Source organism: Sphaerodactylus townsendi, linkage group LG05 (assembly GCF_021028975.2).
Source record: "Sphaerodactylus townsendi isolate TG3544 linkage group LG05, MPM_Stown_v2.3, whole genome shotgun sequence".
NCBI classification, from domain to species: Eukaryota; Metazoa; Chordata; class Lepidosauria; order Squamata; family Sphaerodactylidae; genus Sphaerodactylus; species Sphaerodactylus townsendi.
In genome coordinates, this window is record NC_059429.1 from 22,201,653 (window position 1) to 22,226,109 (window position 24,457).

Genomic DNA, 24,457 nt, shown 5'->3' on the forward strand with positions numbered 1-24,457 from the left:
ACAGCCAAAAACAATACGCAAACAAGTGGTTTTGGCATATCTAAAAGCAGAGTTGTCCAGGGAACTCCAGGAGATTTACTTATCCTTTGCATTTTTCATTTGGACATGAGAACATGGTAATTAGAAGAGAAAAACAGAAACATGTATAACTGCTACTCATTGTAAGGATTAACTTTGTGTAATTTGAGCACCTGCTGTAAGTATTGGCATTTTTTATTTTTAAGCTAGGGAAATGGTTTCATAGCCCTAGGTATACACCAGCTGTTTCCCACAATTCTCTTCTTCATCCTCTACCAACCTCTTCTACATCTAGTTACAATCAGCCAGTTGTTCAACTGGTAGTCCATTTTCCCCCATACCACTACACTACTACGCCTGTTCTCATGTTTCAGATGTTGTAGTAAAAGTGTAAGCAAGCTATGTTTTTGATCTATTACAATTCTTAGAGATAATAGTCAGAATGTCTATGCCTGGAAGGTTTATAAGCCAAGTCCTGCGTTTCAGGAGAAAAGCAGCATATAAATATGCTAAATAAATAAAACTTGACTATCCTGAGGAAGGTCCTGTGACCTGCAGGTCAGCAGGGATCTGGAGAAGTGTGGGAGGATACAGAAGGGCAGGCTAAGGTCAAGAATCTAAAAAATAGGGTGCTTGGGAAAAGATTCAGTAAATATGCAAGTCCACATTTCACATATGCTGACTTCACCCCCTGCCCAACGTTTCCTTGCCACTGTATGCTGCTTCTTAAAAACTACCAACTACAGCACAAAAGCAATGGGAAGGGAATAAAAACTTTATTCAGTTGTATCTTGTCTCAAGCAGTCCTCATCTGGAAGGCACCACAGGCCTTGGGATCATGCTCAAGGATTCAGAGGCCATCTGGAGATAAAAAATTAAACACATGAAAATGGAGGTTTAGCTGGTGTTCTCAAGGCTGTGGAGAACATGAATTGTAGAACTGAACTTCTGATGGAAAACGAATTCAGACAGCTACAGTTCTCAGTGGAGGAGGGCAGAAGTCAACCACACTTACAGGGGTGGGGGATGCAACAGGCAGGGCCATATTAGCGTAAGCGGCGAGCCTCTCGTTCTGACTCCAAGAGTGTCAGAACATCTCCTTCTCGGACTGGGCCTTTTACATTGCGGATGATGGAGCGGCTGGTGTCATCCATGAATTCTACCCGGACCTGTATGGGGGAGAGGAGAAGAAATAGAACGGAGACTTATTCTATGGGGCATATATGTGCAGAAGCTGGGTTAGCAGACACAATGGAAAAGGAGCATAAGGATTTACCCAGCTTGTTTAAACTTCCCCATAAGCATGTACAGAGTGATAACAGGAAGTCTGGGTTACCACCCCGACGGGATAATCCAAGCAAGGTTACCTCCTTGCCGTTTAAAAGAGCAGAGTTGTTTTTTGTACCCCAATTTTCCTACCAAAAACAGTCTGAAACATGAATACAATCACCTCCCCCACCCATACCACAACAGAAGGCTTGGTCCTTTAGGTGAGGCTGAGAGAGTTCTGAGAGAACCTTAACTGGTCCAAGATCACTCAGCAGGCTTTGTATGCAGCAGCAGGGAAACAAATCCAGTTTACCAGATAAGTGTTCCTCATGTGTTGAGGAGTGGGGAATCAAACACAGTTCTCCAGATTAAAATCCACCACTCTTAACCACTGCATCACACTGGCTCTCTAATGCAATCTTCCAAAGCGGCCATTTTCTTCAGAGCAACTGACCTTTGTTATATGGAAATCAGCTGAAATTTCAGAATATCTCCAGACTGCCCCTGGAAGCTGGTAGTACAAGCCCTTGGACAGATACGGGACACCAACACATTTGGAGATTATGTTCCTGTTTGGTTTCTGGTGCTGAAAAAGGGACTCTGGATGATCAAGGGAGTTCTTTCCCAACATGAGAAAGGTTAAGAAGCATAAGGACTTTTTCAGTTCAGAGAAAACTTTTTCCGCCCCATCTTTGATGACTTTTTTTAATTAAAAAATTGATAGGCAGGAGTCTCAAGACCAAAAAAAAGGAAAAGCTTTTTTACACAAAGCATAGTTGGCTTGGGGAATTCACTGCTGCTGGATGCAGTGATAGCCACTGCTTCAAACGGTAATTATTATGTGGGGAATTGAATCTGGAGAATCAGAGTCAAATACTGTTCTCCCGATTTACCGCTTGACACATAAGAGAAAACAGGATGGGTACTTTCTCTGCCACGTTGGAGATTTTTAATAAAAATGAGCAATCCCCAAGTTTAACATAAGCACAACTAAAATAACAGCACTGTTCTGCATGAGATCTTTGAACACTTCTTTCCAAAATACAGTTTGAGCAACAGGGAGGGCTTTGTAGTTAAGGGGTAAATTAAGACACACCTAAGCATGTAACACTCTTCCTCTACAGTAAACATCAGGCAACATCTGGTCAGGCAGTCTTAGCAACTGCACAACATATAACCTTAGTATACTACAACTAATATAATATCCTTTTGATTAATCTGTGATTAATTAGAAAGGTTTTCCTTATTGATCATGCAGCACTTTTACAGCCAGAATATTTTCAGCACAGATACACAGAAAATCACACATGCAAGTTGCAAAGTTTCCTTTCTCACACCCAGGAACATTTTTATCTAAGAATGTATTATTAAAAAGATATTAACTATGTGACATTCCTAACGCTTATGCAGAGGTGTTTTTATACCATGAAGGGGATGCCTACACATTTATGCCTTGGCAGGGATATGATTAGTGAGATTCAAATTTCAGAGCAGCTGCTACAAAAGATTGTGGCCAAAATAAACTTCATTTTTATTTACATATAATTCTGCCCACTCTGATCCCACTGAGCCAGTTTAGTCACACGGGACAGCACAGCATTGTGATAAATTTGTCAATTTCACTGAACACATCACAGGTGATGTAGTGTGGTGTAATGGTGAAGAACCTAAGACTACACAAGTTCAAATTGCCACTCATGTGATGGAAGGTTGCTAGGTGACCTTGGATCAGTTCCACTCTGTCAGCTAAACCCATCTTACATTGTGGAGATTAAACAATGGAGTGAAGAATATCATAAGCTGCTCTGGCACCCCACTGGAGAGAAAGGCAAGATACAAATGAATGAAACTAAATAAAATAAAAATAAATAGCTTGCACTGTGACAAAAAATTTTTGACAGTGGTTTTATCCAGCAGAAGTATTCTGTATTCAAAGAGACTCTGCATCAGTCGATGCATGATTCCTGATTTCCTGTCTCATATCCTGTTGGATTGTCAACTGCACAAAGATTTAAGGGAGAAATTATACAGACTGTAGCACCATTTTAACAAAGAATGAATAAACGCAAGCTTCTTCAGCACTTATCAACGGACCGAAACTCAACAATTCCTTTTGAAGTGGTAATTTTTTATTAGCAATTTCTGATCAATTGTTATTTAGTCTTGCTAATGGTGGTAAGTCAAGACTATGATTAATGTCTAATAGAGTCTTCAATGGCTAAGTATTGTCAGTATTTTTGAAAACCAGAATTTGTGGAGGGGGCAACCATCAGTGGATGTTTGTAAAACAGCACAGTGATGCTGCAAGGAAGAGCCAATGGAACCAGGATGCTGATCTACATGAAGATTTAGTCTGCTCATTTATAGTACTGTGTGGACATGGTCAAGGGATGGATGATGTAATCTGGAATCCTTTTGGAAAAACGTGTTTTCAAGGCAAGAGATGTACAGAGCTGGCTTGCCATTGACTGCCTTTGTGCAGCAATCCTAGTACTCCTTGGCTATATCCCATCCAAATACTAACCCTATTTGGTTTATGAGATCTAGCCATCGTGGACCATCCAAGAACCAGAGTTCCTGTTATGATAACATGAGCAAAAGAAGAATAACACTGCAAGCTATTCTAGTTCTCTATTAAGCAGAAGAGCACATTATACCAAAACACATGAAGAGGAACCGTGTTGGATTATGCATAGGTGTCAAACTCGCGGCCCTCCAGATATGGACTACAGTTCCCATCATCCCCTGCTAGCATCATGCTGGCAGGAGATAGTGGGAACTGTTGTCCATAACATCTGGAGGGTCGCGAGTTTAACACCCGTGGATTACAGCAACACAAGCCCATTCATCGAAACATCCGGATGATAAAACAGACGCTTCCCCAGAGATCAAAAGAGGCGCAAGAACGTCCCATTTTTTCTAGGTTCCAAGGTAGGCTGCCCCAGAACAAGGCGGATCTATTCTTAACCTTCCTGGAGTTATTGACAAATAGCTATCCTTTTTCAACCGGAAACTCCTAAGTCTGACCTGCCAAATAATCATTCCCTCAGAGCAGCCAAATACCACATGAAATGGTGGAAGAACTCCGCCAACTTTTCTTCCCCTGTCCCTTCGCTATGCGGTATGCATAGGCAAAACGGAGCGTGCCCTTAAGCCCCGTAATCTACCGCCCTCCTTCCCACCCACCCACCCGGGGCTTACCTGCGTGCACTGGCCTTGGGAGCCGGTCCGGCCCAGCACTTTAGTCACTCGGGCTAGCTTGATGGGCTGCACGCGGCTGGTGTCCATGGCGGCGGCGGCGACTGAAGAGGTCACGTGGCCTCACTTCACACCTTATATAGCCTCCGCAGGAGGGACTCTCGCGAGACTTCCCGGCAGGCCCAGCGCCGCTCCCTTCCCCCAGCATCCTCTAAGCATCATTTAATCTTTCTGAGTGCTTCTTGGCGATTGGAATAACACTGGAACTGTTTCCCTCAGGGTGTCTCGGTATCTCTGCCTCACTGCACATATGATTTGCTATCCTTTTTATTTATTTCGACCGGAAGTTTAATTTGAAATTACTTTCTCCCGCCCCCTTGACAGGCGGTTTTAGGGACCCTTCCTTCGTCCTGCCCGGCAATAAGAAACACTCTTCCCGTCATGCTGTGCGCGAACCCAAGCCATTTAACCACGCCCCCTTTCTTGGAACGATGCCTGACGCCGAAGTTCGAGTTTCCTCCGTTCGGATAGGCTGTCCGTATCGCTTCCATTTTCTTCCCAGCATCCCTCGCGTGCTTTGGTGTTGTTCCCGGCATAACCCGCGATCTCTACGCCCTTGACAACAGAGATCCAAGATGGCGACTGCCACCGGTATCATCCAGCGCCTTCGTAACTTTATGGCGGGGGTAAGAACCAGGACTGAGTCCAGTAGAAGAAATTATTTGGAGTTCAGTGCCATGCAAATTGATCTATGAGCAATTGAGCGAGGCTAAATCACATAAACCTAGCCTTTTCCCCTCAACCTTGCAAGGAACTCTGGGAGTTGTAGTTCTCGGAAAGCTTGTAGGGGACAGGGTGGTTCTCTTGTAAAGGTGTGCGGTTTGGTTTTATTATTAATGTATGTTTCGCTTCTATAGTTGGTTCTTTTATGTTTTTATTTGTAAGAAAGCTTTTTTGTTAACCATAAAGGTTGGGCGTTACTTTTTAATAAATAAAGCATGCTGGTTGAAGTATTTGAAGTTATATATTTTTAATCCATCTAAAACTTTTATTTTGGGGAAATGAAGAGATGGCATACAACGCAACACTATTAATTAGATTATTCCTATAAGCTCCTTTGGAGCAGAGTGTTCCCCAATGGTGTGATAATAATAGAGTACCAGAACTATAAATATTGCACAATTATCCCCAAAAGGCCTTACAGGGTTAATGCAGTCCTGTGACTCCTTGTAGATGTATCTCAGCAGGTTCACTAATTGAGATATCCATTTATCAGTTCGGGTTTTCAGGTTTGTAAATGAGGGCTAAACTGCCTGAAGGTGGCAAACTTGGAATATGCCCTCCTTGTCTGTTTTTTTCTTCTTTTGACAGCGAGACTTGCAAGCCAAACTACAACTGCGCTACACAGAGATCGCCAAGCGGTAAGTTCCCTGAGCTGGTTGGCATCAGCTGTTTGATTCTCAAAAGCTAGCACTTGTATATTTTGTGTCAAAGAGAGGACTCACTTGGATGGATTTGAAAGAGTTAAACTGGTGGAGGAGGAAAGATGTAATAACATAACTGTAAAGGAAGCTCCATTTCTAAGGGAAAACGTCCTATTGAATACTAATTGCCTTTCTGGGCTTACCAGAAACATCGTTGACCGTCGGGGGAGGGGGGATATTACAAGATACCAACATCAGTCTGATATAACAAAGTAATTCTTATGGATGAGAGGCTTATCGGTGGTATAATCCATCACAATATCCAAAACTTTCATTGGGGACTTCTGAGGATGTAAATCTCCATATTGCTCACTGTGGACAAAGGTTAATGTTACATGCATGTAATGAACGGTAAATGAGATGGTAAATGTCTGTGAGATGATTCAAGTACTCTGGTACTTCCTTTAGTAGTTCAAAGCTGGTTTCATGTCCACAAACATTGCATTTGCAAAGATATAAGGCAACACAGTGCATTGTGGTGCTTGATCTGACTGATGTAGTGCAGTTGTTAACCAACTTTCAGCAAAGAAATGATCCCTCCTGAATAGCATCTGATTCCACAATGGCTAAACAAATACCTCTGGGTAGACCACAAGTAGAGCAGAGCTGGGTAGAGCAGGCCCTATTATACCTCTTGGTGTTAAGAGGTAGGCTGCCTCTACATTAGAAAGTTCCATTTAATTAATGTGGCTCATAGGCAATCAGAGACCTGCTCTCCTATTAATTTCTCTTATTCTCTTTTAAAAGCCATATACACTGCTAGCTGTGGCCACATTTTTGGGCAGCCCATTTACTCAGTTAATCCATGTTCAACGACCTTTAGCCATAACTCTACTTTGCAAGAAATAATTTCTCTGTCAAAATTAAAGAGATGACTTTCTGTGTGACTGCTGTAATACCAAGACAACTGAAAGGGATCAAGACAATTGAAAGCTGTCAAGGCTACCATTCAGTAGTGCCTCGGAGCCAGGAGTGGGATGACACTAAAGCATAAGTTCCTCCTAGTTTCTTTTGGTGCTGGTGGACTCTTTTCTTAAATCCTTTCCATCCTTCCCCTAGGACTCCAGCCAGCCTCCAGCTCCCTTCCTCTCCTGTTGGCCCCAGCCACAAGCTTGCAGACAATTATTACTGTACTCGTGATGGGCGCCGGCTGACTTCCCCTCCGATTGTCATTGTCTCATCACAGAAAACCTTGGCCCCAGGAGACCAGGCAGCCAGGTAGTTTTCTGTTGCCTACAATCACATATCTGTTGTAACTGTGGAGAAAAAAAAATAGCTCTCCTTGTTTGATTTGAGATGTCAGGAAGCACCCCCTCCTGTGCTGACTGCACTGTGACAGCGTCTGGTCTGTTTCCTGAGCAATTTTCTTACAACAGCTGGTTTAATTTTATTGAAAGTAGTCAGTGGACTTTTAAAAGATCCTGGCTTTTAAGCATCTCTGATCTTTCAACAAGCTATCAAATTTTAACCTGTTAAGGCTTAAAGTGGGGGGGGGGGGGTTTCAGAGGGTGTTGAAATAGACAGCATGTTTTGAGTCATTCCCCTCCCCCAAATTTGAAAACAACTTTTGAGGAAGAAAATCAGAATTGGAGAGTTAGGAGTGCTAGACACTCCCCCCACCATGCCACATATAGTATCTTCTTCCTCAGTTGCCACAGTCCAATACAATTTGCAGCTTGCAACAATTGTTTCTAAGTAAAAGCACAAATCCAAAATGTTAGTTCCCATCTTGCTCTGTTGTTTCCCTTAAAGCTTGCATTTAAGGATTCAGCTAATTGGGTGGGGAGGGGTCAGGCTTAGTGCTGCTTTTGGAGGGGGTGCATAGTATGCTGCTGCAGAATTCTTCATTTCCAAATCTTCCTGTCACTTTGCCCAGGTTGGAGTCTGCTGTGGCCGTAGCTGACAAACCACCAGTGACGCCAGGCCCTGTTCCTCGGAAACTGGAGCTGTCCAAAGATGAGCCCTATTTGTGAATGAACTGTAATCTCTCAAGGCTGGAGCTGCTTGCCAGGATAATGGCTGCAAGTGTGACCCTGTGTGGAAATAATTCAGGCTAGGAGACTTCTGGTTTGTTTGGTGCGTAACTGATTAAAGGGACTCAATCCTTAATGCAGGCTGAAACACTGCCCCTTGTGATTCATTTGATTTGGGGGAACAGATGTGGACAGATTTCTGCCATTAGTTTGGTACAGCACCATTCTTTCACAGGATACTTTTAAGATCTATTCAGGTAAGTAGCCATGTTGGTTTGAAGAAGCAGGAAAAAAGTTTGAGTCCAGTGGCACCTTTAAGACTAACCAAGTTTTATTCTTGGTATAAGCTTTCATATGTTGGGATCTGAGGAAATGTGCACACACACAAAAACTTATATGAAAAATAAAACTTTGTTAGCCTTAAAGGTGCCACTAGATGCAAACTTTTTTCAGGATACTTTTAAGAATGTTAGAAGAGCCGTGTACATCCTGTCCAGCATCCTGTCTCCCACAGCAGCTGACCACATGCTCTGGAAAGTCTATAAGAAAAGCATGAAGAAAACAGCTCTCTTCAGCAGTGTGCAGCCCTAGTAACAGATATTCAGAAATAGAATGCCTCTGAGTGTGGAAGTTCCATTTAGTCAAGGCTAGTTCCATTTAGTCAAGGCTATTTATTTTTTTATTTGCCACAGCACTTACCAAACACATGCACAAAATACCATAGTTTAAACTCTCAAATGAGGACTGTCAATAATAAATGAAAACTACATTACTCAAATGCAGACCTAACTACAGCCATCTCCAACTGCCTCCTGAAGATCATAAGAACATAAGAACAAGCCTGCTGGATCAGACCAGAGTCCATCTAGTCCAGCACTCTGCTTCTCGCAGTGGCCCATCAGGTGCCTTTGGGTGCTCACATGCAGGATGTGAAAGCAATGGCCTTCTGCTGCTGCTATACACACAAGCCTTTATTGGCATATAATTCTACTGCTGCTGCTTCTGATCAAGTGAGGGGACCAGGTATACCACCATGAGGAGGGTGCTCCAGACAAGCTTATTTGATTGGTGAGACAGGAAGGCTGGTTCCTATAATCTAAATTCCTGGGCAGTAATTTTTGGGAGAAGATATCTCTGTGTTTAAGAAGTTATCTGACTGGAGGTAGAGCTTGGGGGTGGAGCCAGTAGGATAAAGCTGGAGCCGGTCAGCCCAACTGCTCAGTTCAACCCTGGGCTTGAAGCCTGCAGTTTAAACTGGACCAAGCCAAGCCCAGCATTTGAATAGGTCCACTCAACTCTGAACGCCAGATGGAGTTCAGGCAGGGGCACAGTTGTGGGGATGGGGGCAGCTCGGCTGCGCAGTGTCCATATGACCTGCCCAAGTGGCACCCAGGGCTCCAGCCCCTGCCCCTTGTTCCACTACTGCTTGAGCATATATCCAGAAACAGTAAATTCTGTGTGAGGAAGGATGTTTGGCTTCAAACCTTTCCATGCTTTATGAGTGCCATGTAAGGGTAGCCATTTTGTGGTGGTGGCTGTTCTTTCTCAAAACTCCAAAAACGTCCACGTGCTTGTCTAGTTTGGGAAGCCCTGTCCAAGCAATAGCTAAAACCAGATGTTTGGTGAGATATATTCAGAGGGGCAATGGGTAGAGGTCTAGAAGAGTGAAGGATGCTGTCAGGCTTCTAAGAGTTCGAAGGACATAATGGGGAAAATATTGGCAGCACACTTGGATTAGGTAAGGCTTTTGGGGGCTCTGAAAGGAACTTAAAGATAATTTTGCACTGTATGCAACAGAGGAGAAGAAACCAATGAAAGGGCCTGAGGAACAGCATCGCTTCTGAAGCAGGGCAATCAATGATTTGAGGAGCAGAAAGCACCAGGTGGATTTAATAATAACGTACAGCCTAGTAAAGGCCAAGTGACCTCAGCATTCAGATATGTCTTTGTTTTACGGTGTCAGAGAAAATAAAATCATCTTTTGCTCCGAGTGGAAGAAGTTAATGGTTAACAAGCCTGAGATGAAGTATAAGTACCTTAAGATATGTGGGTTTTTCAGGTGCTTCTGAATTCAAGAAAGTTTCGCTACGCGTGTCAAACAGACTTAGCAATTAAAACCTACACAAGGCTATCCAGTTAATTTCACTTTATAATTATCCTTAAAGGGTTTTCTCCCCCAGCAGCAGATGATAGCTGAACCAAGAGATTTGAACAGGAGTAAAAATTATATATGGCGTACTCTGGTTTAAATGTCATAGGCGATATATCTATCTTTACTAGGAATATTCACTTGAAAAAAGATAACTCTGAATATGGCCAAATAGGCTTTGTATCCATTCATTATGCAACCATTTAAGTTTAGCCAGAGGCTATGCCTTTAATTGGCTGTCTTACTATATATCAATGGGAATTGCTTCTGAAAATCACTGAGGACTGGACTCTTGAAAAGTTCATTTTCTGCATGAGTGAAACTGGGGGATTGAAAAACAGCCAGCAACTGAGCGTTCTTGAGGCTGGCTGTTTCTAAATTTGTTCTAGGTGGCATTAAAGTCATTAAATAAACATTCATGGTGACACCAGCCCAATGAATTTGAGCCAAATTAACCCAGGGAAAGAACTCAGAAGAACTGAAGGTGTTGAGATCTATGGATAGGGAAGGTTCATTAATGATACCAATCGCAATCAAATTTTAATGGATTATTGGGAGGGGCGGGGGCTGAATGTTCTTTCCGATCTGAGGTTCACAAAAAGTTTATTTTGACATTGCTATAAACCTTTTACCTTGGTAGACTGGAGGCCAGGGCACTTTCAAGTTCAGATCTGGAACGTAGGCCCAGTGCCAGTTCTCAAAAACCTGTGAAGTTTTTTTTAAAAAAAACACCTCTTTCCTAATTGCTTTCATGCAGAAAGAAAAGTTAAGGCTTAGTAGGAAAACCTCAAATCCTTTGGCTGACCTGGTTTCATAACGAGGATTAGGCCAGGGTGCAAAGAACTTGCAACTCAACCCGATATTTTCTGACTCTGAAGCATGGCCACTGGAAAAGCATATGAACCCTCCTGGACCAGACCAAAGTTATATCGAATCTAGCCGCTTTTTGCCCTCGTGATTCCATGAAGTCTACAAGCAAGAAGTGGTCTTTTCCATAGTTGCTGCTCAAAATCATTATTCAGAAGTAGACTGCCTGTGCACTTGGAAGTTCATTCAGCAAGCCTGAGGCCCCCATTCTCCATGAACTGGTCTAATTCCTTTTTAAAGCTATCTAAACCAATGGAATCCCCTCATTGTGTGGTGATGCATCCTGCTATTGAATACTAAATAAAGTTTTAAGAAGTCTTTATAAAAAGGTTTCTTGTAAAAAAGAGAAAACAGAAGGGAAAGGGGTGGGGGAAAGACAAAGCAAAAGATAGGGAATACACACAGCAACAGAGATATTCAAATAAAAAGCACTAATTAAGTCAACCTGTTACCTATGCTATCATTGGTTCCTCAGCCACTGCAGACCTTGTAACAAGAAGTTGAAGGAGTCTTTAACCCCTTCCCAATTTTCTGTCAGTTTCCTTAGAAGGCTGAAAACTGAAGAGAAACTTGCAAATGTACAGGTATTCATGCTAAATTTCTCTAATCCACGAATCCCCATCTCAGCTGTCAAGGGCTACTTTTACAAATCAGAGCCACCTCCATGAGGCACCTGGTAATGGCTCTGACCTTCCATGACAAATTCCTGGTGTAGTCTAAACTGACTTGTCCTTTGTCCCAAAGGGATTCAGTTTGCCAGGATGGTCAATGTGGGATGGACTGGAGTCCCTTTACTGTAATGTAATCAAGGGTCCCAGATGCTGTAGGTGGAACGTCTGAGCCTCAGCAAGTTTTAGGATTTTTGTCACAGCATGTGACAATCTGGAGAAGGTAATTAACTATGCAATCCCAGGTGACAGTAAGATCATCTAATGCCTGGTAACTCAGTTATTTAGTCATGGTATGAAAGACATGCCACGGTGCCACAGAAGGAAACTCTATTGCTGGCACATTTCCTTGTGCCACACCCAGGCACACAAGAACATACGAGTGAAAAGAAAATGTTTACATTCCGCACCACATTTCTGGACTGTAGTTGGAGATACTGCTTGTGTCACCTTGAGAAAGATATCAATACCAGTGGCCTCCCTCTGCAATGGGTCAGGTTACAAAATGATCAGTTGATCTTAATTCTTAAAGTACAAAATCTATGTCAGTGATGGCGAACCTTTTTGAGACCGAGTGCCCAAATTGCAACCCCAACCTCACTTATTTATTGCAAAGTGCCAACACAGCAATTTAATCTAAATGTTGAGGTTTTAGTTTAGAAAAAAACCGGTTGGCGCCCTCTTCCTCTGCCCCACGCGCTCGAGCAGGGGCCAGCCTGCTCTAGCCTCCAGCAAGTCCCACGCGCACTGCTCTGTGCCTCTCTAGCACCTCTGCCTCCTCTGTGCTCCCCCACCCCCTCGGGCATCAGCCACCCAGAGCACAGGCACCAGGCCTGCCAGCTGAGTCCTCCCTGCTCACTGCGGTGCGCGCACCTTGTGCTCAGTGGCCCAGGTCAGCCTAGATGTTTGTGTGTGTGTGTGTGGGGGGGGGGGTGATTTTCCGCCCCCCACATGATGAATTCTGTGTGCACGTGCCCGCAGAGAGGGCTCCGAGTGCCACCTCTGGCACCCGTGCCATAGGTTCGCCATCACTGATCTATGTCATTTTGTAAATTGTTCAGTGGACCAACAATGGCTACTTCCATTATGTATCTGAAGGCAGAAGTGATAAAAGTGCATATTCAAAAACATAAATTTAAATACACAAATGGTCAGTTATTACTCAAATACTACTGGTATATGTTTAGGTAAAGTTGCTACATACTTTCCTTAGTAGATGCCACATGACAAGAGATGTGAGACTGTTTCTCTCCCCCCCCCCCCCAATTGTCTGGCCTGGGACCAGCTTCTTTTGATTTCTCCACTGCCAAAACAGTCTCTTGCCTGCTGCCAACCCATTAGCATAGAACAATTACTGTGCAACTCTATGTATGTTTGCTCAGAAGTAAATATTGAAGTGCGTTGTCAAAGGTTTTCATGGCTGGAATCAACTGGAAAATCCACAACAGCCAGTAAATCTTGCAATATTCAGTGACATTTATTCCAACCTATATACGTCAATTTCTTTTTCCATTGTACAGATTCTGCATTACGAACTGTAATGCAGGAGAAGGGGCTTATTCCACTGTATTCTCTGCATGTATTACACTGTTTTCCACTGATGTGATACTATTTTTCTGCATTACATTTGCATTCTGTGTCCTGTTCCATATGTTTCGTTTATTCAGATTTCTCTAGCCATACTACATTAGATGTCTCTTCAGATTAGCTATTTATAATGACACTGTAAATCACTTTGAGCCTCAGTAAGAGAGGCAGACACTCTTTCCTTATACATACATAAGTAAACAAATACATTTCAAAATATAAGAATGAAAATAATAACTGACACTTCGGATTATCAGACCCACGTGCAGAAGAAAAGTACCCGCTGCTCTGCGCATGCGCCTCGATTTGTCCTCTAGACGTGAACCAAGATTTTTTTAAGAGTCGCTCTGCACATGCTCATTTTCGTAAGTGAGGGAAAGTGTCCGTTCCTGTGACGTCACGCCACGCCTTCCGCGCACGCCTTCCGGACTTGGGAAGGTTTTTTTAACCCAAGCTCCGTGCCGCCTGTTAAATCCCATGCGCGCACAGTTGTCATCAGGACGGACGGCATGGAGCAACTCTTCTTCCTCGCTTTCTTCTTGACGGTCACGGGACATTTCTGCGCTTGGGCCTCCGAAGCCGGTGAGTGATTTGGAAAGGCGGCTATACATTAAAGCGATAACCTTTCCACGCGGGATCGTTAACTCGGTAGGGACGCGCCCCTCAACTGTGATTGGTCAATGCGCTGAAGCCGCGGCGTGGAACGGCGCCCGATTGGTTATCTGTCGGCTGCTCTTGGCACGCCTTCTCAACGTGCGCGTGGTGCAATTTCACCCCCTTATTGGTCGCATATGGTCCATTGGCTCTGCCTTTCCGAAAATGAGGTGGGGGGGTCACTTTCGTGGTTACCATGGACACGGACGTGAGCTCTAAAGGAGACCCTCTCTTTATCTCCTTTGTGCAAATGCCTTAATGGATTGGCATTGGATATTCATTCAAAAAATTGGCATTGGACAAGGGAAGAAAGTAAAATGTTTAAAACATTTATATCAATTCGTTTTATGGAATTCAGTATTTTAATATTTTAAGCATGTGTGTATGTGTACACTCACAAATCACAAACACACACACACATATCAATGCATGAATCAACCATGAATAATAATATAGATCCATTATTAAAGCTCCACATTTTGAAATAGGTACCTATTTCAAATTGCGGGCCTTAAGATTACAATTAACCTATAATGTTATTACTAGTTGCAGTGATATTTATTTATTTTATTTAATACCCTGCCCTTGCAGAGCTCAGGGTGCCTAACACACATCATTTAGTAATTTAAATAATTAGCAATTAAAAATAAGTACTCCAGACAGCAATTTAAAATCAGTCTCATTGCTCATATAACAATCCCATTTTCATCCCAATCTTGTAAATCCTATTTGGGCGAAATAGGAGGGGCACGATCTCAGGGGCACACATTATGCTTAGTACGTTTTTTTAAAAGCAGAGATTACAAGTATGTGGACCCAAGGAAGTTATAATCTAGCAGCTCAGTCCCACACCATTTAAATCATTGCTCTCAGGTGTGCCTAACATTGCATAAAGTTGAGGGCAGCTTTAGGAGCAGTTCTGCTGAATCATATCAAGAACCCCACTAGTCCATTGTTCTGTTTCCCACAGTGGTCAAGCAGATGCCCCTAGAAGGCCAACAAGTAGAGTATAAAGGCCACAAACACAGTCTAAGTGTTCCCCCCTCAGCACTGACATTCGCAGAAGTGCATCTGAACATGGGATCATAGTGGTTAGTAGCCACTAATGGATTTTCCCCCACTGTGAGTTTGTGCAATCCCCCTTTTAAGTCAACCTAACTACCATTGCTGCATCCTCAAGTTTCACAGCTCTTCTTTAAGGGAAGAGTTGACTCTGCCACCCATCAGCTTTGTTGAGCGTCTGCCAAAAGATGAAGACCACAGCTGCGTTGTTTAGCTCAGGAACCACTGAAGCTGCCTTCTAGTGACTCAGATCAGTGGTTCATTTAGCTCCGAACTTTTCATGGCTTAGGCACAGAGGGCATTTCCCAGGAGAAAATGTTGGGGATAGAACCTGGGATCTTTTGCGCAGAACTGTTAATCGGTGGCCCTTCTGATCCAACCACAATCCAGCAATCCCATTGATTTCAAGGGACCTTTGAAGTCAAGTGAAGCGCGTGACAATGTTTCTAGTAGTGACTGACTTACAAATTTTACTAGATATAATTTAATTCGCGTGTTTAATGATGGTTTCATTTCTGCGTGCTTATATTCCGTAAACTGCCTGGGACGTTGTGTAAAAGTGGGATAAAAATATTTTAAAGAAAGTAAATAAATGCATTTAAAAGCTCTTATCTTATATAAGTGCCCTATCAGTTTTTCCTTTGTACTCTATATCTTTTCTTATACAGAAACGTGACGTAGTCCTTTTTCTCTCCAGCCTTTGTCTTACAACAGTCTGCTGACACTTTTGTTTCGTGCCAAGAATTCTTGGCATTTGCCCATTTTTGGCTATTTCTGAGTATATTTGGACGTTTGTGCAGCTTCGTGCTTTGGTGAGAGAATCAAGATCTGAAACCGACAGCAAACTGCCAAGGGTGATCTGTTGGCCCACTCAAAAAATTCCAAACAGGAACTGTAAAACAATATATTTTAATTAGGGCGGCTCCTTTGGAGTTTTGGGCTGGTCGTTATGTAGATTGTTTTACTGTCCCACTAAGGGTTTGAAATGCGGCTGGTTGGCAGGATATTGCTTACTTCCCAGGTTTCTTTGTGCTGCCCCAGGACTTGCTTTGTTAACAATCCAATCCTCTGTGCCTAAGTCCAACTTTCACTCAGACTTACTCTTAAATAAATAGTTTAGGATTGCAGATAAACCATCGGTTAGAGCATTATCAAACTGATTATTGATTATTTATTTATTACAACATTAATGCCTTGCCTTTTCTCATGGCGCAAGGCAGCTGAGAGTACTGTTCCCATTGCTACTAGGTGTGCCACCTCTGTGTACCATTCACATGCCCTTCCTCAGTGGCTCTGGGCAGTTGGGAGCATGGGTACAGACAGGTGACAGGGAAGATGTGTGGGTGGGGATCAGTGACAGTAAGTCCTGGGCCCTAGTTGCTTTTCTACCTCAGGGTATATCGATGCCAGCCCTGGCTTAGAATCCTGGGTACTCCATAGCACAGTGGGTATTGGGTTGAGTGCAGGGATGAAAGTATTTTGCGCTCTTACTACCCTGTTTCCCCGAAAATAAGACATCCCCTGAGAATAAGACGTAGTAGAGGTTTTGCTGAAGTGCTAAATATAAAACATCCCCCAAAAGTAAGACGTTTTTGTTTGGAAGCATGCCCGTCGACCAGAACACCAGAGCATGCAGCTGTGGAGCGGAAAAATAAGACATCCCCTGAAAATAAGACATAGTGCATCTTTGGGAGCAAAAATTAATATAAGACACTGTCTTATTTTCGGGGAAACACGGTAGCACTGTCTCCCTGGGCGATCCCTAAGTAGAAGATGGAAGGTGGTGCTTTCTTGGATACTTTCTACCAGCTTTTATACACCCGTGGTTTTGTGGTAATAACCTTCCTTGGCTATGGAGCTTTGTGGTAGAGGAGAGCTGGCATTCAAGAGGTCACCTGTGCAGAAGGCATTTTGGGAACCAGAAAAAGTGAACTGCTTGAGGGAACCCGTCAATAAAAGAGTGGAACTGGGCCAAAACTCAGCCAGTCAAGAGATGTTTTTAGCACACAAGTATGTCAAACTGTCCCCTTTTAATTTCTCAGCCTCTATTGAGATGAACCTGCTGCGATGCAACTTAGAGGTACCCCTCTGCTGTCTGCACTACTTTGATAATGACTCTTAACTGACTCAGCTGTTTATTCCCTATTTCTCTCTCGGCAGATGTTTTCAATTGCGCTGCTCGTAGCTTCCCCTGCAAGGATGGGGGCCAGGTGCCGCTTTGCCTGAGATGTGATGGGAAGCCGGATTGCGCAGATGGCAGTGATGAGAGCAGTTGCGGTGCCGGAACTGCCTCGTGTGCACCTGGTGAATGGCAGTGTGGCGGTGGAGGCCCTTGCCTGCCCTTGGAGCAGCTCTGCGATGACTACCTGGACTGCCTGGACATTTCCTACGAACTGGCTGCGGCTTGTGAGAACCAGACAGCCCAGGCCAAAGTGCCCCTCCCTTCCCCTGCCTGCTCTGAAGAGGAGTTCCAGTGTGCTCCAGGGGCTTACTGTTTCCCCCTGGAGTGGTGGTGTGATGGCCATCCAGATTGTGTCAGCCAGCTGGATGAACAGAACTGCAGTTTGAATTTGCCGGCATCTTCAGTGGCAACTAAGATTGGTGGGGCAAATGGCTGGCTGTTTTGGGGGAAGGGGCAGGGAGGTGTTCGGTGTGGGGGTCTTGGCTCATACTGCTGCAGTTTTTTTGCCTGTTCCAGAATGCCTTTGCTTTTTGTCTGCTCTGTACAGCTGCATCAGCCCTTCCCTTGAGGTACATCTTCCTTACATTTGGTTCTGTTGCCCTTCTTGGTGCCATCCTCTTTTCTCTGAGGCCCAGTTTACACATGCAAGAGGAACGATGTGGTAGAACAGACTGTCCTGCTTTGGATCACTGGTGGAAGATCACATGGTGGCACACTTCTGAATGTAGGAAGCTCCCTGTGCTTAGAAACCCAGCAGAGCAAGCAAAGAGATTTGGTAGAGCCATTCCCCTTGCTGTGATAGTCTGCTGTGATAGGAGCCAGCATGGTATAGTGGTTAAGAGCAGGTGCACTCTAATCTGGAGAACCAGGTTTGATTCCCTGCTCTGCCACTTGAGCTGCAGAGGCTTATCTGGGGAACCAGATTAACTTGTGCACTCCCAACGCATGCCAGCTGGGTGACCTTGGGCTAGTCAGAGTTCATCGGAGCTCTCTCAGCCTCACCCACCTCACAGGGTGTTTGTTGTGTGTGTGGAAGGGAAAGGAGAGTGTAAGTCCCTTTGAGTCTCCCTGCAGGAGAGAAAAGGGGGATATAAATCCAGACTCTTCCTATATAGAGATTTTTTTTAATGCAAAAGAACACTCAACTGGAATCTACCATCTTCATTCTGGAATTGGGCAGTTCTGATCACTGTCTCAAAGGCGATATTGTAGAGCTGGAAACAGTACAGAAGAGGGAAACCAGGACGATTATGGGGTTGGAACACTTTCTCTGTGAGGGAAGGCTGAAGAGTGGCGGAGGCTTATCTGGTGAACCAGATGTGTTTCCCCACTCCTACATTTCTCCTGGGTCCAGTCATACTTCTTTCAGAACTCTTTCAACCCCACCACCTCACAAGGTGTCTGTTGTGGGGAGAGAAAGGAGCTTGTAAGCCACTGTGAGTCTCCTTACAGGAGAGAAAGGTGGGGTATAAATCCAAACTCTTCTTCTTCTTGGTCTCTATGCCCTGTTGTTGGTCTCCTACAATAAAGGGCTGCCCCCTGTGTGGACTAGATGGACCACTTGGTCTGATCTAGCAGAGCTCTTCTTGTGTTCTCCAATGCTGCAGCCCATTAGACTACCCTACTCCCAAGTTCCCACCTCAATATGTTGCATGTTTGAACCTGGCCTGATGCCATTCTGTGCGCCTCATGAGCTGTACAAACTCTTTTGTACAAAACCTGTACAAACCTGGTCCTGCCACCCCCCCCAGCCAAGTGTACTAGAAGCCAAGGCAGAGCAACTCAGGCCTGCAGGAAATAAGATAATAGGGCGCTAAGTATATAAAGATGACCCGCCCTAGCTGTTGTAAGTCTGGAGGTTTTGGTTATAAACCATGTCTGTAGTGTGCAGTTTTGATTTTGTGCAACATAGATACTGTTGCTACCCATGGCAGTTCTGAACTGTCGCTTTTATGGGCCACAATATTGCTTTGCTCTAAAGCCAAAGTCATCTTTCCACACCCTTCCTCTGCCTCTTTCTGCCGGCTGCTGGCAGGATTTTGCCTTGTTCTCCAGGTATGTCTTTGGCCCAGCCTCAAGGAACATCGGGCCGGCTAATACACTATTAGTCAATGGAATGAGTCACAGAATTGGGCTCCTATTGTGTTTTTATCACGGAACACCTTGATCAGCCTACGGTTATGAAATTTAAAAAGCAATTTGTTATAGAAACAATAGTAAGAACAGCTAAAAAGGCAGAATCTGTTTTTTTTCCCCAAGACTGTTGTACAAAACTGGCAGTGGGCCAGTGCTTTGTGTTTAGAGGTGCCTGTAGTTAACATCACATAGAAGAGGAAGAGGAAGAGGAGGAGGAGGAGGAGTTTGGATTTATATCCCCGCTTTCTCTCCTGCAGGAGACTCAAAGGGGCTGACAATCTCCTTGCCCTTCCCCCCTCACAACAAACACCCTGTGAGGTAGGTGGGGCTGAGAGAGCTCCGAGAAGCTGTGACTAGCCCAAGGTCACCCAGCTGGCGTGTGTGGGAGTGCACAGGCTAATCTGAATTCCCCAGATAAACCTCCACAGCTCAGGTGGCAGAGCGGAGAATCAAACCCGGTTCCTCCAGATTAGATATACAAGCTCTTAACCTCCTAATCGAGCCCAGGAGAGGCTTTGGTTTGCCCTGATTGCTGCAGGAGTGGGGGGCAAGCAGCTTTGCTAAGAAAGGGCAGCTGCCAGCTTATACAATGGCATTCTGGTCTTCAGAGGATATTTGATGGTTGCACTGGCAAATGATTTTTAACACATCTTATTAGCACTGTTTTCTTTGAGTTTCTTATTGGGTCACGATGATTATCTTGAAATCACCAGAAGATGTTGCATTGAGCTGATTTCGCAAAGGGCTGTAGATGTGGAGGAATGAGAAAAAATCTTCAGCATGTAGAGCTATCTTTGTCAACCTGTTTTGTTTTTTTCCTCTTTTTAGAAAGCAAGAGGCCTACTGCAAAGGCTTATCGGGAGATTCTCAAGGATCCAGTCAATTTGGCAGCAATTGCTGTTGTGGGTAAGGACTGCAGCTCTCGTAGGCCCTGATCCAACTCAACTTGTGTCCTGTTGAAACCAGTGGAATGGGGGGGGGGGGCGCTGAATCTGAGCCTGTGTTCCTTCAGCTAACTTTTGCGGAGTCCTTTATTGGAGTTGGCTGCTTCTGTGCAAAAAGAGGCATGGACTAAATTTTTTAATCCAAAGGCTTGCACGGGCGTAACAGTTTTATGAAAGACTGTGGCATGCGAGGGGGAAAACGTGTGCAGAAGGATGGCAACAGATCGGTTGTATCTCTTGTCCTTCCAGCTCCTGTGCCGTTTTCTCAGTCCTCAGATCACTTTGCATCTGAAACTGACAAACTGAAGTCCAGTGCCTTGACTGGCAAATTCTGAGAGAGTGCAGTTGCCCAGTGGAACTCCTTGCCACTGGGTGTTGCGATTGCAAGCAGCACGTATTTCTTTTTAAAAGAGTGTGTGTGTTCTGATAAGCATGTCACTCTGTTGCAACCCAATGCGATAGGGTTTCACACCGTCCTTACCAAGTTCCCCGCTTTGCTATTGCAAGACAAGGAGTTTAATGGTGCAGATAGCTTTGCTGAGCTTAAATGACAGTTTGCAGGTGTTCAATTTGCTCAGAGAGAGAAGGAGTTAACAAAAGCACATTTCTGTGCTGAGGTCACACAAATAAAGGGGTGTGTGGGGGAGGGAGAGAGACTGGGGTGTGGGCCAAACAAGGCACCGCCAACTGATGCTCACTCTGTTTTCCTCATGTGCCTTTGTAGTGGCAGGCAAAAACGGTACATAAGAAGTTCACTTGCTGAACTTGTTTGTATCGGGTTGATGTTAACGATGCAGGAGCTGGGCCAAAATAGAAGCTGGCATTCCTGGGATGAAAGAGCCCTCCTGCGGAAATACTGTCAGCCCGATGGAACAGGACCTGATTGGAATGAGGTGCCAAAGCAAGAGGGACGTGGCTCAGTGTCAGGTCTATGCTTCATTCAATGACAGACTCAGGATTTTCTCAATCAGAAGCCTTTATTGAAACAAACATTGAACCCTTGGCTTTTGCAAAGCCAGTTCTGACTCGACCCCCAAGTGGCCTTAGCTTTATTAACCTCTGTTGTTCACGCCTTCCCCTGCTCCCAACAATGCAAAGTGAAAAGCGGGAAAAGTAGAGGAAAGCGAAAGTCCCTTCCCTAGGTCTTGGGAAAGATAGAGAGCCATCTGGCTACCCTTCCCTTTGCAGAGAGACCCAGAGAAGCCACTGTTATCTACATTGCAAGCACAGCGAGTAAGAAGAAGTGAATGGAGAGATTCAGTAACCCAAAGAGGCCCCAGACATTAAGCACACACTGACACTCAGTGGGAGAACATCTGCTTGGCATACAGAAAGTCCCAGGTTCAATCCCCTGCATCTCCCATTAAAAAGGACCAGGAAGTAGGTGATTGTAAAGACTTCTGCCTTTGAGTCTGGAGAGCTGCTTCCAGTCTGAGTAGACAGCCCTGATGCTGATGGACCAGTGGTCTGGATCCATGTGTTCCTGAGCTCTCTGTCTTTCCGTCCTCTCAGCACTGCTGATTGCAACAGTGGTTGGTGTCGCTGTCGCCCTGTGGAAGCCCAGGGGAGCAAAGCGTGGCTCCTCCAGCTACAAGTTGGCAGAGCCATTCCCAGCATGAGTGGATGTGAAGATTCTCCTCCCAGAGTGGTACGTCCAAGCATGGATTTGGGGGTTATTAGTTTGGGTGACGGGGCTTCTTTCCCGGCGGTCTCAGCAAGAATCCAAATCCTGCCTCTCCCATTGCTGATCTCTCCCCCTCTCACTCACACAGAGAGTAGTACAGCCTGTAAGTTCTTTTGGGCAGAGTGTGGTCATCTCAATTCCTGCTGTCTTCAAGACACACCCATCAATGGCTGTGTCGAAATACAGTTCACACGTTTCCCGTGAAATTATGAGCCCACCTCCCATTTAATTCTGAGAACCAGTGTGGTATAGTGGTTAAGAGCAGATGCACTCTAATCTGACCGGGTTTGATTCCCCACTCTGCCCCTTGAGCTGTGGAGGCTTATTTGGTGAACCAGATTAGCTTGTGCACTCCAACACATGCCAGCTGGGTGACCTTGGGCTAGTCACAGTTCTTTGGAGCTCTCTCAGCTTCACCCACCTCACAGGGTATTTGGGGGGTTGGTGGGAGGGAAAGGAGATGCTAAGCCCCTTTCAGTCTCCTTACAGGAGAGAAAGGGAGAATGGATATCCAAACTCTTCTTCTTCTATCTTATAGGGGGAAAAGTCCACCAAGCACCGTATGGATGCAGGAGTCTATTGAAACAAGGGACTTATAGTGCTTGGAATTGCCCTCTAACTGGAAAAACCAGGCCAGCCTTGAGTTTATTTGAATCCCATGAGCTTAATCTTCCAAGCTGCCCCACCTCATCAGGAACATTTCCCCCCTCTTTAAGTGTCACAGAAATCTGTCACGGCCACAAACTTCATCCCTCAGGCTATTGGGATGTTGTAATTAGAATGTCAGGCCATGGACTGGGTTCAAATCCCGCCATGCCGTGAATCTCGCCGGATTACCTTGAGCCAGTCCTGCTCTACCTCGCAAGGTTTGTTTTGAAGATAAAATAGAAGAAGAGGATCTCCATAAGAAGAAGAGTTTGGATTTATATCCCCCCTTTCTCTCCTATAGGAGGCTCAAAGGGGCTTACAATCTCCTTGCCCTTCCCCCCTCACAACAAACACCCTGTGAGGTAGGTGGGGCTGAGAGAGCTCTGGAAAGCTGTGACTAGCCCAAGGTCACCCAGCTGGTGTGTGTGGGAGTGCATAGGCTAATCTGAATTCCCCAGATAACCCTCCACAACTCAAGCGGCAGAGCTGGGAATCAAACCCGGTTCCTCCAGATCAGAGTGTACCTGCTCTTAGCCACTACTCCACTGCTGCTCCTGGAGTCTGGATTACTAATTTTATACCTTTTATAATATTATTCCAGCTGTTAATTTGAGTTTACGTGAAGGTTTTAAATAACTGGCTACTGGAAATTTTGTTATGACGGTTATATATATATATATATATATATATATAAAGTTAAAATGGAGCAAGAGGATCTGTGTGTGCCACTTAGAAGAAGGGTGAGATAAAATTATGTAGATAGAGAAGGTTGACTGAGAAGGTGCCGTCTGCTGTTTCTCTTCCTGACAGTCTGATGCCGTTCCCTCACATGGAATGTCTTCCACCTGAATCACATGGAGTCTCCAGTCCTAGGTCTTCACTCTTGCTTCCCGAGCAACCGTCTCCACTGAAAATGTCTTTCCACCCAGGGCAAACTACCCTGTTACCAGCTGTCTACACTAGAAGGGGCATTCAGAAGTTTCAAGGGAGTGGGAAATGGGGGAAGGGGGGACAGCAGGGGGAGGTGCCCAAGTGGACCCAATTCTCCTGCAGCGGGAACCCTCACCCCCCCTCTCCTTTTGATCCATAAATTCTGTGTTCCTTTCTCATTTCAGTTTTTGGTTCTAGCATTTCTTGGAAGAATCTCCTTGGAGTTATTTTTTTTAAGCATTCTTTTTTAAAATTTTCAGTAGCATTCCCATTTTTGCCCTCTCAGATGCCCAGTAAATGGAGGGTCTTAGCTCGCCTATGGCTAGACACCCCCTTCCCCGTGTAACGTTTTATTTATTATTTCTCAGCTAGCTGTGTGCCTTTGAATGTCTGACTACTGTATCAGTGATGAACAGGAAGACATCACCTTGAGGTTTTCAAGGTGTTCGGGTTTTGATCTCAGCCAAGGTGAAACTCCAAGTCTTAAATGACTTCCAAGACTGCCCACCCTGGCCACGTTAAGCAGATCACGTCTGAGGTCCTACATCAGCCCCTCTTTATTGCACTCCAGGTTCCTTTTGGAGCCAGCTGTCCACGGGAAAACGATTTGCCCCTTTTGCAGGTACAACGGCAGTGTGTCCTTTTTGCCTGTACGAAATAAACTTCCTTTTATTATCCATCGCCTTGGAGACCTGTGAATGTCACTACGGATATTTTAATATATCTTTCTCCTCTGCATGCAAGCTTTGGGCAGCAGGGGGAACTGTGATGACCTTTGGAAGCAATAAAAATACACGACTGAATGGTGTGTGTTTTTCCTGGCCTGTGTCTCAGGGTGAGAAAGTGGCTGTTAATACTCACTGCACCCTCAGGATCCTGAGGATTTCATGAAGTTTTCAAGGCAAGAGGGTGACAGAGTATAAGGTGGTGTGTGTGTGTGTGTGTGTGCTATCTGGCCTTGAGAAGCTTCTCGCTGGAGACTCTTGGCTTTACGCCTGGAAAGG

General features: G+C 44.7%; 3 protein-coding genes across 3 annotated transcripts; 2 read left to right on the plus strand and 1 right to left on the minus strand.

Annotated features, from left to right (window-relative positions):
- Positions 1 to 775: 775 nt before the first annotated feature.
- On the minus strand, positions 776 to 4,638 carry RPS28 (ribosomal protein S28). Its single transcript, XM_048496121.1, has 3 exons — positions 4,489 to 4,638; positions 1,034 to 1,187; positions 776 to 879 (listed from the first exon to the last, which is right to left on the minus strand). Exons 1-2 carry the CDS (start codon positions 4,573 to 4,575, stop codon positions 1,065 to 1,067), a joined length of 210 nt encoding a protein of 69 aa, XP_048352078.1. The 5' UTR covers positions 4,576 to 4,638; the 3' UTR covers positions 776 to 879; positions 1,034 to 1,064.
- A 156-nt stretch (positions 4,639 to 4,794) lies between these two features.
- On the plus strand, positions 4,795 to 8,090 carry NDUFA7 (NADH:ubiquinone oxidoreductase subunit A7). The gene is made up of 4 exons (XM_048496120.1): positions 4,795 to 5,171; positions 5,857 to 5,906; positions 7,029 to 7,187; positions 7,846 to 8,090. Exons 1-4 carry the CDS (start codon positions 5,121 to 5,123, stop codon positions 7,940 to 7,942), a joined length of 357 nt encoding a protein of 118 aa, XP_048352077.1. The 5' UTR covers positions 4,795 to 5,120; the 3' UTR covers positions 7,943 to 8,090.
- Positions 8,091 to 13,601: 5,511 nt separating this feature from the next.
- Positions 13,602 to 24,256, plus strand: CD320 (CD320 molecule). The gene is made up of 5 exons (XM_048495845.1): positions 13,602 to 13,795; positions 17,090 to 17,530; positions 20,076 to 20,153; positions 21,704 to 21,839; positions 23,334 to 24,256. The coding sequence occupies exons 1-4, from the start codon at positions 13,723 to 13,725 to the stop codon at positions 21,808 to 21,810; spliced, it is 699 nt and encodes a 232-aa protein (XP_048351802.1). The 5' UTR covers positions 13,602 to 13,722; the 3' UTR covers positions 21,811 to 21,839; positions 23,334 to 24,256.
- The last annotated feature ends 201 nt before the right edge of the window (positions 24,257 to 24,457 follow it).